General features: G+C 41.0%; 1 protein-coding gene across 1 annotated transcript in view; it reads left to right on the forward strand.

The window, feature by feature from the left end:
- Nucleotides 1-5,042: 5,042 nt before the first annotated feature.
- The window catches only part of slit1b (slit homolog 1b (Drosophila)), a 79,514-nt gene continuing 68,047 nt past the window's right edge, over nucleotides 5,043-16,509 (forward strand). Inside the window, exon 1 of the mRNA XM_026171939.2 lies at nucleotides 5,043-5,852. Within this exon, the coding sequence (XP_026027724.2) occupies nucleotides 5,605-5,852 (248 nt within the window). The 5' untranslated portion in view covers nucleotides 5,043-5,604. The remainder of the gene's footprint in view (nucleotides 5,853-16,509) is intronic.

The raw sequence follows: 16,509 nt of genomic DNA on the forward strand, positions 1-16,509 counted from the left end.
GCTGCTGAGTGAGCCCTCATCTGGGACTCTCCTCAGCTCTTTCCGGGACAGTGGCGCAGCTGCCCCTCTGTTGGTCTTCCTTGGTCTCTTGTGTTCTGGGGGCCTCTGGATGTCTGGAGTTTTGATCTCCTCCACACCTGCTTCATGCCCTGGAGGACGGGGCTGTGGCCCCCCCACACCCTCTAGCAGATTATTACATGAAGGAACCTTTTAAAAAACAAAAAACAAGCGCGTCCATGCTCACAGGTGTACACATGGGTGATCACACCCACAAACTACACCCTTTTTGGCTCCTACCTCAAAGCACACTGTGTTCTGTTGATCTTATGTGCTGCACAATAATGTTTAACATTTAGTATTTACTGTCATATTCCCATATATCATTGTGATGTTGTTTATTCTATTACTCTTGTTCTCTTCTGCTTGCTTTCTTTTTTCTTTCTCAGCAGGTGACCCAGGTGATTGATATATGCATTTTTTTTCTCTGCCCGTTCTGTTGGTTTTTGTCTTTTGCCCTTCTCCCCCGTCCCTCTTCTCAGCTGTTTCTCTTTCCCTCTTTCTTTCTCCCCTTCTTTCCCCCAGTCAAGTCTGTCCCGTATTCAGTAAGTGAAAATAAAATAAACAATAAAAGGTGAATCAAATGGACCATTACGGCAAGGCTGGGATGGTCAGTTTGGTAAAGTAAATCCGTTGGGCATCTTTCTTTGCCTTTAGACAACAATTCTGAGGGCAAAAGAGCCAAACGGGACAGGCCAAAAAAAAAAAAAAATACAAAAACTGAGCGAGAGGGGCTGCTATTGTGTGTGTGTATGGATAATAGCAAACACTGAAATACATTTTTTGCACGCAGCAATGAATTTTGTTCACTCAAATTCAGCTTTTCTTCGCTCAAAATAAATTTCTCCTCAAAATGCAACACTTGCACCTGCAAACTTTTTTTTACTTGCGCTCAAATTTTTTTTTACGTGCGCTCAGAATAGTCCCCCCTCCATCTGTCAGACACTTGAAAGTGACCCGCGTGTGCTTCGCAGCAATCACAGCAGTACAGACACCCAGCCTTCCGTTTCCACTATACTCTTTCATTCACATACATTATTCTCTTGCATACATATATTTTCTTCAGACATGTATGCATTCTCTTCTTACATATATATATTATTTGTGAGATTAAATGCATATTGAATGTTTTGCATGTAAATGAGAGCAAAATGTAGGAATGCATAAAAAAATGCATGTATGTTAGAGTGAAAATTTGTAAATATGTACATTAAAATACATGTATAAGAGAGCACAATATTGCAATGTGTGTGTTAAATATGTGTAAACATGAGAATAAAAATATCTAAATATAAAAATTAAAATAAAAACTATGTGAGAGTGAAAGTATATGTGTGTGAAAGAAGAATGTATGAAAAAAAAAGACAAGAAAAAAAAAAGAGAAGAAGAAAGAAAAAAAAAGAAAAAAAAAGATAATACATGTGAAACATTTAGTTGACTGCTTGCTTGCGGTGCATGGTCACTGATGAGTTCTTTGTGTGCTGTGAGAAAGCTGGAACACTGATAAATCCAGGTTTTACTAAAGTGGGTGGAGCTTTAGTTTTTACTCCAGAAGTTCGTGTGCACCTTATTCCTTTGTAATGGGGTGGGGGCAAACACACACACACACATGGTAACAGGTTACCTTTTCCTACTGAATTCATTATTGGGTTAAGTTTTCTCAGTTGTCCAAGCGCTAACTAATCCATGACTATTGTTGTATCATGTGGTGTAAACTGTGGTAACCTGATTGTTTTTGTATTTTAGTGTAAAATAAGCTCAGCGTGTACAGTGGGTTCCTTGGTGGATTATCCACTTTGCATTAAAACCTCTGTTTTCTACAGAAAACTTGTCTGAGTTAATGTTTCAATTAGTGTTTCAGTTTCAGGCTGGAATGAATCTGAAATTGAAGCCTTCGTTGCCCAGCAGCAAACACACAGCACCCTTAAATGCAGTGACAGTATTTACCCACTGAAGGGTGCTGTTGAATAATGCAGATGTCTGTCTCCAATTATGTTTTCAGATTAATGACATTATAATAGCTTCTTGTGTCTTGGAAGGACTCATGAGCCAGTTAAGTTTTTTTCTACATACAAATACACTTTAGCTTGTTACATATTGTTCACTGTTGCCATGAACAGTTTTTTCATGGCAGTATTACCTAGTATATTTCACTTCCTGCCCTCAGCGTACTCGGTAATCAGTTGTTGTTATCAAGAAGTAAACGTAAGCCCATATTTCCCATGAGATTGCCCTTTAACATAAGATGAACTAAACAAAATGTTAGTATGGAAAACTAACCAAGCTTATACCTGCAGTAATTATTCTATTAATTACAAATACAGATTTGTGATTGAAGATTACGACAAATTGAAATACAAAATTCTCAGTGCCATCTTCAAAAGATGTTTTAATGCAGTTTTATAGTAGAAGGATTTCCTGTTTGCATGTATTTCGTTAACTGCGCAGTGTGCTCCTTTAGTCCTGCACACAGATGAGTCAGAATATCACGACCGCCTGCCTATGTTGTTCATGTCCCTGATGTGCAGTCCACACAGTTTGGATATGGGACTGCTGGGGGTCCTGTCCTGTTTCCTGACACCAGGACTTTGGCAGTGTATCTTTTGGCTCAGTCGAACTAGATTCTGGTCATCTGGACGGTTTCAGTGGGAGAAACGTTTCGTCACTCATCCAGGTGACTTCTTTAGTCTCAGCTGACTGCAGGTTTCCCCAATCTTATAAACAGTATATTTGCAAAATGACTGAAGCTAGACCACTAAATGAACAATGGGCTGTGAGGTCAGTTCCTTGATCATTAATATGCAAATTGTCATGACCATTGATCAACAACCACTGATCAAAGACCATTGCTCCATGGCCATGAGTACCATTCACAGAAAGTTGGGGAATGGCTGCAATCACAGCATTGTAAGATGGCAAAAGATGCACCCTTAGGCCACTTCCTCGCTTCAGAGATGGTCTTTCCCTTTTCACGTAAATGGTTTTCCCAACCATTTACGTGAGACTGAAGAAGTCACTTGGATGAGTGATGAAATGTTTCTCCCACTGAAAACGCTACGTCCAGATGAGCAGAATCAACCTTTTGGGATTTGCTTCGCTGGATGACTGAGCATGCATCAAGACATAGATTCGGGGAAATTTGCCTTTGTTTCCTGTCATTTCTGAGCAGTTTTGTTGACCCACCTGAACATCACGTTGTAATGAAATAGCTGATGTTGCTTCACCTGTGAGTTTTATGTGAATGTTTTGGGGACTGCATCATTTATACCACCACATATTCATACATTGATTTAGATTTCCAATGTTTGTGCAGTATGTGTTCTCTAATTTATCAGATTTACCAAACAATTTAATGGGCAAACTAATTTCTTCAACATTTAAGTCTTCCCTTGTTTTCAGGATTAAAACTTTTATTGACAAATTGCATTACATGTAGGGAAAAACACTAGCGCTTTTGGGAATTGATGCCTTTGAGACAAAAGCATCTGCTCTTTACTTCCAGAAATCAATTCAGACGCGTCTGCAGTAAAAGCTCCCTCCCTGCCTCGACACCCACCCCTGCCTCAGACAGCTATTATGACCCTAGAAATAAGGGGGACCACCCCCTCGAGATGTCAACATCTTGTCTCCCTCTCTTTGTTACCGAATATGGCCAAATGAGTCATTCAATTCAGTTGCACAAAGGAAGCAGCCGGCCTCTGCCTGTGGCCAATTTGTTTTCCATCACTTCTGAAGTGCAGCGGGTTAAATTAACCCGTCACTCCGAGTCTGCCAGGAGAAGACAAAGTGAGGCCACGAGCAATAATCACTCATGTATAGTGGTAAATAAAAAGCTGGGTAAACTGTGCCCTCCGGGTGTTAGCAGTCACACTGAAAAGTAATAACAAACCAGATCTATCTCTGAGAGAAGCTCTGACTACACTCCACAAAACTGTTGTATAAAACAGTGTGAATCAGGAATACATTTAAGAAGGGATACAAGCCAAAGAACAGATTTTTTCTTCTTATAATGCACCAATAATGCTGTGCCTGAAAACCATTTAAGACTAACTTATAATACAGCTGATTGGCAGAATATTACATTTAACAACAACTTCTTCTTCTCCTTTTTAACATTTTTTATTTATTTTTTGCTGTAGAAATCTGGGGTTTATTTTACTGTTAAACTGAAGACCTAAATAATTCATAACTTAGAAGAACAAATCAATAAATGAGCAAACACTGTTTCCTTGTGGATTTAACACCTTGTCACTGGTTTTACTGTAGATTTCCAGCTGTAAGTGGTTTTTCTTCACGGTATCCCTGATAGCTTTTTTTCCCCCGCTCCTTTTTTCCTTGGTAGTATGGTGATCACAAAAAGCTGAAGCCAGGGTTTCTGTGGAGACTGGGGAAAAAAACTCTGCCAGGCTCCATTTGAATTTCAAAGCCTTGCCAGTGAATTCATAATAGACTTCTGAGTAAGCTCTGGCAGCTTATGGCATTCCAGTTATGCCAGTCTCACCCCCCCCCCCACTTTCCCCAACCAACCCAAGTTCCTGCAGCTCAGTGTGCAGTCTTGGCACTGAGCCGTGGCCAAAATAAATAAAATAAAATATCCCAATTAATCCGCAGTACAACTTCCAACCTCTCCTTTTATGTCACATCTATTGTTCTTCCTCTCCACAAATAGTTTCTCCTTTTCGGTTATATTTTCTCGTGCTTCGTGGTGATCACAATTTACTCTTCCTCTCTCCTTTCTCATCATGTTCATGCAGCCTCGGGCTCTTTTTTTTCCCCCAAGGGAGGAGACCGCATGTGGGCGAGCGAGATAGACAAAAAGAAGGAGAGGGCAAGAGAGAGAGAAAGGCTGCTGTCACCTTCAGTGATGGTGGCGGCTCCCGCTACTGCTGCCACTGAATAGATGTGAGGTCACTCTGGGTACTGGTGTGTGCGTATGCGTGTATGTGTGGAGTTGGGGGGGGGGGGGGGGGGGGGGGGGCATAGGAGGAGTCTTGCTGCAGTTATTTGTAAAAGCTTTTGATGGATGATTACTCTGTGTGTGTGAGATAGAGGGAGTGAGGGAGTCCCCCCTCCACACCCCCTTTCTTTTTCTTTTTTTTCCTAGTGGCTCACTGTTCAGTGCACAATGACTCAATGAAAAGTAGAGGGGAGAGGCGAGCACACTGTACAGCTGCATGAGAGAGAGAGAGAGAGAGAGAGAGAGAGAGAGAGAGAGAGAGAGAGAGAGAGAGAGAGAGAGAGAGTAGAAGAAGAGAAGCCAATTGGAGGGAGCTCTAAAGCTGGTGACAAGTAGAAGAAGAGGACATACTCGTATTTTTTCCCTCCTCCTTTATTTCCCTGAAAGGCCACTCCAGGATCAAGTGGCAGTCGTTCAGTTTGAGCTGAACTTCACTTGGCTATGCTGCTGTCTCAGCCCCTTTAAACACTCTCCTGCTGGTTCTCACTTCTTTAAGGAGGTAGTACTGGTCAGTCATCCCGGGCAGAAGGAAGAGGGTAGGATCTGTTGGCTGGTTTCTGCAGTGTTGGGGAGCTCCGCAGGAGAGCAGAATGCCTGCTGGAAAAAGAGGGGATGGAGCTGGGTCAGGAGGCTGTGGGATGATTGCAGTGGACACAGGCCGGGCTCCTCAATCTTGGATGCAGGTGGTGTTGGCGTGGAGTGTTACGGTGCTGTTGGCAGGTCACGGAGGTGCAGAGGCGTGCCCCACTCCCTGCAGCTGCCTGAGCAACACGGTGGACTGCCATGGCCTGGGGATCCACACTGTGCCCAAAAACATCCCCAGAGGCACTGAGAGGCTGTGAGTACATATGCATTTATATTCTACTGCATCTCCGAGGACCAAATGTGTATAGACACATAGTAGGATGAGGGGAATCCTTCAAAGTGACGGCATATAGCTGCTCTTCACTTAAATAAACAAGGAGCTATTTAAATCTATGTTAATTATGAGTTTGGGTAAAGGTTTGCTTTATAGGTCAACATATCAGTATCTGCAGGAATATGATCTCACGTGTATAATTGTTAAAGGGCAAAAATGAGAAAACAAGGATGGAGTTTCAGAGTGAACAGGGTCTACAGTGGATGATTTAATTATCAGTATAGCCCACTCTTTTGAGGCATTTCACAGTACGCGTTGCATATTATTTCTTGTTTGTGTCAGTGTATATTCTGTTGTGGTGTCTCTCTTCATCTGTTGCCTGTTTAACCTCAGAAAACATGCACACATGATTGATCCACTTGAGTTTCAGGATTCAGTTGCTGCTCAGCAGCATAATTTCTCCACATCTCATGTTTCCAGTTATATGTTTAACTTTTTTTAAAAAAAAATCTACATCTTTTCAAAAAGGATGTATCGTAAAACTTCTTCTCTTCCCCGGGACTTGTTTTTAATCCATTTTCTTCTGTTTCTCTTTTTATTTACTATAATATCGTGTCTTAATTTTTTAGTGGGTTTCTTTTCAGTAGGGCAAATGCACTGTGGAAGGAAAGCAGTGATAAAGAGTTCTCCTGAGCGCTGCACACATACCTCAGTCTAATGCAGTCAGTGCACAAATGGTAGGCAGTGGTAATGATGTGCTGGCCCACATCACATTAAAATTTACAGATTTGCTCAATATCGAGGCACCTGAAAAATAAGCACAGGAAGAAATTTGATAAATCTGAAAATTTGTCCTATGCTCCTCGCTTGCAAGTCATAATCTGCACTGTATTTTCAGACCAAATCTATCGTTTAGGCCTCTGTAATTAAAAGTATGTATTTTTAGCTTTAATAGAGTGTCAGGGCTGACCTACTGATCTGATTTTGATGAAACCAAATTATAACGACCCTTACATACTTACATGCTGTACAAACCTTCCTCGAGTGATTGTGGTTTCGTTGTTGGTTTCTTAGGTTTATAAAAATGTCTAGAAGTGTCTGTTTTACAACAGCCTGTGAAACACCATGGTAGGGTTTATCTTCTAATGCAGTAGATGATGACTGCTGGTAAAATATTGCTGCATATCTTTGCTAATGCCGTCTTGTGCTCGGTGTCTCGGTGTGTGAATGCTACATGGTGCAAATTATCACCTTTACCAATGAGCCCTGTTTTTGCCTTTGATGGACTGCCTCTGCTATGACTCTATGGTACAGTCAAATATTAATTTCTGACATCAGGTTTGTGGTCTGCCTTTTTTGGCAATTATTGGTGCAAATAAGCACAATGCACCTCAACAGTGGACCCATGGATGCAAAGCAATGCTCCAGTATCAGCAAACACAAACTCCGCCGCAGTGAGGACAAATAAATTAGGAGGTACTTAATCTGTTTCTCTCCGCCTCTGAAGGTATGAATTGACTGGTTGTCTCAGTGCCTGGTGAACATGTATGTGTTTGTATATGGTGAGTGTATGTGTTTATTTCAGGTTGTTGAGTGCCTGTGTATGAATAATTGATGACTTTCAGGGGTGCCAGCAGAGAGATACATTATCCTTGGTCCTCTCTGGTTTACTGTAGCGTGGAGGATGTTTTCCCCTCTAAGGCTAATAGCTTTATGATCGGGAATGGGGGCTTGGGCTCTCGGTCAAAGAGAAATGGCCTGGAAAAAACTGTGAGCCTGTAGACACATTTGCCCATTTTTCTATTTATGTGAGATGGTGAGATATTAGATGGTGCTCTGCAGGGTGAGAGTAACTGACACAGTGGTGAAACTGAAAAGTTTCACATAATTTTATTGCCATGAATGCCAGCACAGGTTCATTTAGATGAGCAGAAATGGGTAATAATATAAATTCTGCCTCCAGCTTGGTAATGTGGAAATGAATGCAGCTGTAGAGTTTTTATCTTCAAATGTAAAGCATGTTGAGGCAACTGTTGTGATTTATATACTTATATGCATAAATGTGTAAATGACACTGGTGCTCTGGATAATATATGGAACACACTGTTTTTTACTTTCCATAGAGATTGTGTGTTGGACAGAAACTGATAGATACTCATGGTGGGATCTATAACCAGAGTAAAACAAAGACACTTTGATGTTTAGTTTTTCAGTCTTTGACTTCCAGACTCAACATTTTACATCTATTTTCTTTGGAAGGAACCCAATTGTTTTCTCTCCTACTGGAGGTGGGATAACCTGGACAGCTTCTGACTCAGCTTCACTAATGCAATCTGATCAATAGGGTTGTTGGTTTAACCTGTGCCACTGTCTGAAATGGGTATCATGTTCTTATTTCAATCAATCAATCAGGCTTTCTATACATAGCCAATGTGACCTTTTGACCCCTGAGTTGCATCTTTATTCCGCATTCTTCCCATCACGTGGTTATGTAGACTCAGGAAGACCCTGCCCTGCAGTGGAGAGGAACGACTCATTAGACAGCTATTTGTTAAAGGTCTTGTCGGCCAATTAGCATGTAAAGTGATCTGAGTGTGTGTATCAGCTGGACAGCTAGCCACTGGGGGAAAGAGAGTCGGCGTGATTGTGTGTGTGTGAGGGAGCAAAAGAGGGAGAGAGTGTATACAGTAATCCCTGGGCGACAGCCAGCAATAAGAGGGTCATTTATCAACGTGACTGCACCAGTCAAACTAAACACCCCTCCTCACTGGGATTGTCATGGCAACACTGAAAAATGGATGCCCCTTTGGGCCCTGATGAGCATGGTTATTTGAGAAGAGGAAAGTGTGTGTGAAAGCCATAGAGAGGAAAATCTGTGAAGAAATGCCGATGAGTACAGGAACGTGTGCGCTGGTACTAGACAAAACACTGCACTTATGAGGTTTTTGTGAAGGACTTTACTGAACACTTACAGATTGTTTTTGGAGTTTTCTGGTGCTGATCCGTTTAGTTTGTGTTTAATCCAGATTAAATTATCGTCATAAATCATAAAAACAAAACTTGTGTTTTTCCTGCTCTTGCTTTCATAACCAGGGCTTAGAGTGAAGTGGATCAACTTATAAGAAGGGCAGCATGATAAAAATAACCTGTCTGACAAAAATAAATAAACAGTCAGTTAGGTACAGTTAGTCAGTGTGATTCCTGGCTCAAAACTGATCTCTGGGGGCTACATATAAGCAGAATCGGTGCATGTACATTAAAGCCAATAAGCTACCACACAAGTTAAAAAAAAAAAAAAAAAAAAAAAAATGTTTTCATGTTTCTTCTGATATGAAAAAAAGTCTGTTGTGCTTGAGTTCAACTGTAATTAACAAATTTCACTAAGAAGATAATTTATTTGTATTGCTGTTTATTTTTAAAGGTGTCTAAAAATTCTTTCTTTACTAATTTCACTGTAAAAAGTGTCTCTGAAGTCTTTAAAAGGAATTGTGTGTGATTTTATGGAGAACACAACTGAAGTAAAAACAGAAATTGAGAAACAGCATGATTACTTATAAAGGTCAGGATGGTCCATTAAATATTTCATGGCACTGAAAAGTCAAAACTGTCGCTCCCTATTAGGAAATTTACTTAAATGTAGCAATTAATGCACTTAAAATGTCCGCTTATACCTTAATACATGATGCAATATTAAATAATGTGTCAAATGATCAGTTTAACCCTTGTATGGTGTTCGGGTCTGTGAGACCCGTTTTCAGTTTTTTTCAAAAGAACAATTAAACAATGAATTATTTTTTCAACCTGAAATTCATTGGCTTTGGCTTATTTTCTGTGAAGAACATAAATCCGAACTAATTTTCAATGACCTCATACTGTACCTCCCCCCACGCATTTACATTACATACAAGGTGTTCGGGTCCACTGGACCCAGGTCTAATAAAAGTGTTGAAAGTGTAGGTCCTGTGTTCCCACACTCTGTCTTCCTCCTTTCTGGTGCTGCTGATAGTGTTTTCTTCCCCTCCTGCTCGCGCACAAAGTTGCAACATTGTTGAATTTTCAACAATCAACACTGTCTGCTCTTACATTCCTGCACATTTTACCCTCTTTCTTGAGGGATCCCAATTTTATTTTCTCATACCGTGTCCCACCTGCAAATTAGGGGCATAATACTATAAATAAGACTTTGCCAGTGTGGTTCTTTATCACAACTGATCAAGATGGCAAAAGATTATCTGCTGCGAGGGCCATCCAATTGATTTTGGAAGAGAGAGGGGCTTCGGATGATGATGTTGACAAAGAGGGTTCAGAATATTTCACATTTCTGAAAATTCAGAGTCTGACAGTGACTTTGAAGAAGAGGATGAGGTTGAGCACCATTTAGTAACAAAACAAAGACGAGTACCCCATCTGCAGCCAGCTCCAGGACCAGAACAAGCCCACCAGACAGCAAGTGAAGAAATATGGATGTCAATAACTGGTGAAATTGAATGGTCTTCTTGCCCAAGAAATGAGCCACCCTGCAGAGCTGTTACTGTGATCAGCCAGGGCCAACACGGCTGACAGTTACTCATGTGCAGGACATCAAGTCTTCATTTGAGCTTTTCATCCCAGATTCCATCCAGAAAATTATTCTGGATTGCAGATCTAGAAGGAAGGTGTGTTTTTGGAGAGAGGTGGAAGGAGATGGACCAAATTCATCCAAGAACCCCAAAGGCCTACTTTGGGGTTCTTATCCTTGCAGGAGTTTTCAGGTCCAAAGGGGAATCCACAGAATCCCTGTGGGATGCAGAAACCTTTCCGTGCATCAATGTCTCTGGAAAACTTCCACAAAATTTCCAGGATTATCCGTTTTGATAACCGAGACGACAGACCAGCTCGACGGCAGAGAGACAAGCTATCTGCTTGGACAGTGTGGGATAAGTGTGTGCACCGCCTCCCCCTGTTTTACAACCCTGGGCCTAATGTCACCATTGATGTGCAGCTGATCCCATTTAGTTGTGAAACATATTGCTTCACGTGTAAATGTGTTGTGTCTTTCCACTCACTCCACTTGATTATAACTGATTTATTTTTTTATAACATTTTATAAAAAAAAAAAAAAAACCCAAAACACAAGAAGCACATTGATTCATAAATGTGATCTAACAAAGGTAAAGGGAAAAAATTAACCATGTTTGCTGTTCATTTGGCTTGTAATTGGGATTAAGCAAACATCTGTTGAGTAATTTAACATAAAATTGTTTGATAGTGTTAATTTGGAAAGCCAAAACTCTAGCGGGTCCACCAGACCCATGAACACTGGCTGAGTAACAAAAATATGAACACCACACAAGGGTTAAAAAAAAACAAAACAAAACAAAAAAAAAAAAAAACTAAATTGAAAGGATGGCTAACTTGTTTGACTGGACAGAATGTGGTGAGTTTATGAAAATCAACGGTCCAGTAATCTAATAAGCCACCACACCAACTACCTTGAGTATTTCTCGTTATGTTCCTTGTGGATATTTACAGTGTGGACATCACTCCACCTTTTAGTTGTTGGCGTGAAACTGATGTTCATGTGACCGAACTTACTATTTTCACGAGTCATGACAGAAAATGTATCGTAATATAAAACACATTATATTCTTTGGCAACATCAAGGTGTGACCTCACTGAGTTTGTGTCTAGTTTGTCTGTAACACTGAAAAGCGTTTGTTCCAGGACTGGCATTTCTTAATTAGAGATAATGCACATTTCTGCTGGTTTAATCAGCCAAACAAAAATGGTCTACACTCTTTAAAGTGTCTCCTTGTGTCACTGCTAATGAATCCAAAACACAATTAGAAACACGAAATCTTAAAACAAACCTTAACTCAGTGTGTTTGTATGTGGGAGAGAGTGTGAGAAAGTGCAGGTTAAGGTCTGTGTCAGACTCAAGTTGATGGTCTTTGTGTCTAAAAGACAGAGAGAAAAATAAATGTGTGTGTGTGTGTGCGCGCGCTCACAAGTCAAATGTAAACAACTGAACGAGCCAGTCTCCTGCCACGCACGGCAGCCAGTCATGCACTGCAGATTTAAAAAGCACACTCCTGGTCTGTTCATTTCTTTTCCTGGATGGCATCATTATATAAATTGGGCATAAATCACTGATGAAAATGTTAATCAGAATGTCTACTTTCATAAGTATGTGTGTGTCATTACGGGTAGCTGCCAGCAAGACTGCTAATTGAGTGTGCGCAGGATTACTGTTAGTGCCCGACGCAGTGAACAAAGAGCAGGAAACCAAGACTCACACACCTCACACACCACGTGTGGCAACTGGTTTTGCCACTAATGAGGGACTCTAACACTGATTCAATGAAGATTTACCTCTCACCATAAATCCAGATAGAGATACAAATTTAGCTCCAATGACCCTAACCTAACCTGGATAGCTACTTACTTTAGTTACAAAGAAGTGAAGAGCTTAATTGTGACTAATAATAAAACTACTTACAGATGGAATATTTTCCTGTCACGATGAGTTGTGTGGCTGTCAGTAGTGATGTGTCCTGTGTGTCGAAGCTTCGAATCGTGCGTCGGGTAATCGCGGGGGCGTTTTTCTGAAGCGCGTATCGAGGCTTGCTTTGATTACGTATGCAGTGACGTTCGAGGCCTCGCGGGCAGTCCGTACCACGTGACTGATTCAGGGACTGGTTCATCGGTTCGCGCCAGATTCGAAATAACATGGGCAGGAAAACAGCTGATTCCCCATCACACTGTGTTGTGGAATTGGATTACGTACGTGCTACATAGTTACTTGTGCATTTCTTCTTCGATGGAACCAGCAAGGAAGAGATGGTTGTTTTTTTTTAAATTTTGTCTCTCCTAATAAAGTATGCACACAGTAATAAATATCACAAATGATAAACACCAAAATATAAATAAACAACACTACACATCCTATAATCTGATTTCTGTCTTTTAGTTTATTAAAAAGTGAAGCACCAAACACTAGTTTGTGTCATTATCCAGATGTACATAAGGTTTACACATCATTATAATCAAAGAGCCCGCTTCACTAGAATTGTCCACTTGATGGCGCAGTAGAGCAAATGAATCATCACAATGCTTCGAACCATGAGTCGACCAATTGGATGGAAAGCTTCAGTTCATCATGAGGCTTCATCTCACCATCACTAGCTGTCAGTGGCTGGACCCACGTGCAGGACTTGGAGACAAAACATTAACTTAAACGACAGCTTTATTTGCTGGAGAGTCACCCTTGGCGATAAATAAACAACTTAAACTAACTAGACAGGAGATGCTGAAGGTAGACGACAATGGATACACACAACAAACGTGGAGGACGCAACAACTGACAGGGAAAAACACAGGGCTTAAATACATACTGAGGTGATTAGGGAATGTGAAACAGGAGGAGAGCACAGCTGGGACTCATCAGACGTGACAAGACAAGGGGAGGCAAAACTCAACACATTGACATAGTACACAGACTTTCAAAGTAAAACAGGAAACTAAACAGACGTGGACTAAACTAGGGGATACAGTGACACAACAAAAGACACACTGACAAAGACGACTGTATACTAACAGAAGTAACACAGAACCACGACCTAAGAAGGAGAACACAAGAAATGCCCAGGACCTAGGGGTTAGGAATACTAGCGACAGAAATCAAACCCAAGAAAATCAAAACACATCATGAAATCAAAGATAACTAATACAAACAGAAAAACACTAAGTCCACAGACTCAGGACCGTGACATTTCCCCTTCAGTATTTGTTCTGTTTTACTGTCAATTTCATATTTTCCAGTCCTTTCTTTTTCATTTACACTGACTGCCACCTCAGCTTTTCCCACTGCCCCTCTTTCTCTCTCGTTCTCTCTCTCCACATCTCTCATCTAACCATTCTTCCTGCGGCCCCTCAGTGGAAAAGGTGCCCCTAATGAAGTGCCATTAGACCTGTGCATGTATGCTTGACTCTTAATATTAGTCTCATTCACCTTGGTGTGACTGAGGAGAAAGAGAGTTAACAGGAGAAAGGAGCAAAAGAAGTGAGAAGGAAAGCAGGACGAGAAAGAAAGAGTTTTTTTAAAAGTTGACAGTAAAAGAAGAGAAAATGTGAAGGACAAGAATTGGTGAGGATGGGAGATGATGAAAGGCATAAGAGTGATAATAGAAGAGGGGAGGAGAGAAAACTGAAATTGCCTTTTACATCTGCAGTACAGTTTAGTGTTGACTCGGTAATCTTTCACAAAGTTGGTTTTAGACAGATTGTAATTTATCAATAAAAGCTGCCTGGTTTTCTTTTCATGTCAGGAAATGACTTTGTTCTGAACAGCAGAATTTTTTGCTGCCACTCTTTATTTCATGTATCCGTGAGTCTCTGGGTGGAATATTGGTCATGGTCAGATCTTGGGCCAAATGAAGCACTTGAGGGCTGGCTGGAAACAACCCGTGAAACCTGCTCCGTAGCATCTTGTACAGATTGTTCTGTTTTCATTTCACCAACAAAAGAAAGAGCCCACCCTGTGTTGCAGTGAGAAAGGCAGGAGGGGACATGCTTGGAGTTCTTCCAAACTTCAGTTGATTTTCTACTTCTACCTCAGTTTTTTTTCAGCTTCTCTTGATGACAATTAAGCCAGTTTGATGTTTGTTTAGACTTATCAACATCAAGATCCTGACAATTCAAACTTAGCTTGATGGATCCCTCCATTTCTAATAGAACTGTGGTTTGTACATGGCCAGCTGAATATGATCCTAGTCTGTAACACACCATTGGCACCAGCCTAGTCTCACAACAAAACATGAAACAGTCATGAAAAAGCAATATGATTTTCTGCATCCATGTACAGAGCAATCACACTGTATAGCCTAGTGCTCACAAATTTATAAGTAATTGTTTCAGTGAGCCCCGCTTAGCACCCCAGGAGACATAATAGCAGTTGTATTTTTACCCAATTTTTACCCAAGTTGTTGCTTATGTCTATGTTTAATCCTAACCAAGATATATACTACAAGATAAGGGGCGATCGTGGCTCAAGAGTTGGGAGTTTGCCTTGTAATCGGAAGTTTGCCGGTTCGAGCCCCGGCTTGGACAGTCTCGGTCGTTGTGTCCTTGGGCAAGACACTTCACCCATTGCCTACTGGTGGTGGTCAGAGGGCCTGGTGGCGCCAGTGTCCGGCAGCCTCGCCTCTGTCAGTGCACCCCAGGGCAGCTGTGGCTACAATGTAGCTTGCCATCATCTGTGTGTGAATGGGTGGATGACTGGATATGTAAAGCGCTTTGGGGTCCTTAGGGACTAGTAAAGCGCTATATAAATACAGGCCATTTACAAATGATGTGTGAGGTGTATGACTTGACCTTGGGTGTTTGATGTAAGTAGCAAAATGATTCGCCTGACCTCTGACCGATTGACCCCTGTAAACACTTTTCGACTGTGTTTAAGTCCTTCATTCATCTCTTTTGTAAATTCTGCTCATATGATGCTTTAAAAGGATCATCTGTGGTATGCTCATTGGCTAACGACTTGTGATTGATAAGTTATTTGCAAGCATTTTCACAGTCAGCCCCACTCTTCTTTATCACATCCATTTGAAAAAACGTGTTTTGGCATTAAGGAAAACAGTTATTTCAGAGGTTCAGAATGGGACTTCATACACCACGAGAACTACATTTCTCTTTTATACTTTTAATGATTGAGATGACACAACATCCTTGGAAACGCACCTGGCTTAATTAGCTCCTTTAATGTGATGTTTATCTCTAATAAGGTCTGGAATTCAATCACAGCTAACCTAAAACAAAATCAACAGACGAGTTTAAACCAGGACCAAAATGTACAAGAGCAATAACTGAGGACAGCAAAGCAGCAGTATATTAATAAAAAGCAAACAATAAAAAACAACAACCCCAACTATAAATCTGCAGCCACAAGTCTTTTTGTGTCAGTGTGATATAAATGTCATAATCAGACACTGGACTTGAGGGTCTGTGCAGATACCAGTACACCTCTTTTTTTTCTGACTGCATGGGCTTGTCCATGAAGATTTACATTACAGTCCACCATTGAAGGCGCCGGACTTCAAAGATGTATAACAGGATTGGCCAGTGGGCTGATGTGTCTCCAGTTGTCCGCGTCTGTGTCAACAACATTTATGATCAAGTCTGAAAGGGGGGCTACCTGGCAGTACACAGAAGCAACCTCATGTGTTGGGTTCTGAATTCCAACTCATAACAGCTGCACTGAAAAGATGAATTTAGCGACCACGTTTTCTTGGGTTCAACGACAATAACAGTCTAACAGCATAATGTAAGGCTTGTACCACTGAAAATCCTCCAGTGGACCATTAGTTTCTGCTGGGTAAATTAAAACAGTGCCCCCTTAATTGCACTGCAAAGGCACAAATTCTAGTAAATTATTGCTCACATATTTTAAAAAATAAAATGAAAATGAAATTCAACTACCGAAAAATAAGAGAATACTTCTTGGAGTCTTCAAAATTAAGCATCATTGGCCCTAAATTTGCCTTTTCGACCAGTACCTACTCAGATCGTCTCGACAGGCTTTTCTGTTGGGTGGCTAGGGTTCCAAGCAATCAGAAAATGTGATGCCAATAGACTAGATGCCACCGATTGGCTAGTAAGT

The sequence above is a fragment of the Astatotilapia calliptera genome, chromosome 6 (assembly GCF_964374335.1).
Source record: "Astatotilapia calliptera chromosome 6, fAstCal68.1, whole genome shotgun sequence".
Taxonomy (NCBI): Eukaryota; Metazoa; Chordata; class Actinopteri; order Cichliformes; family Cichlidae; genus Astatotilapia; species Astatotilapia calliptera.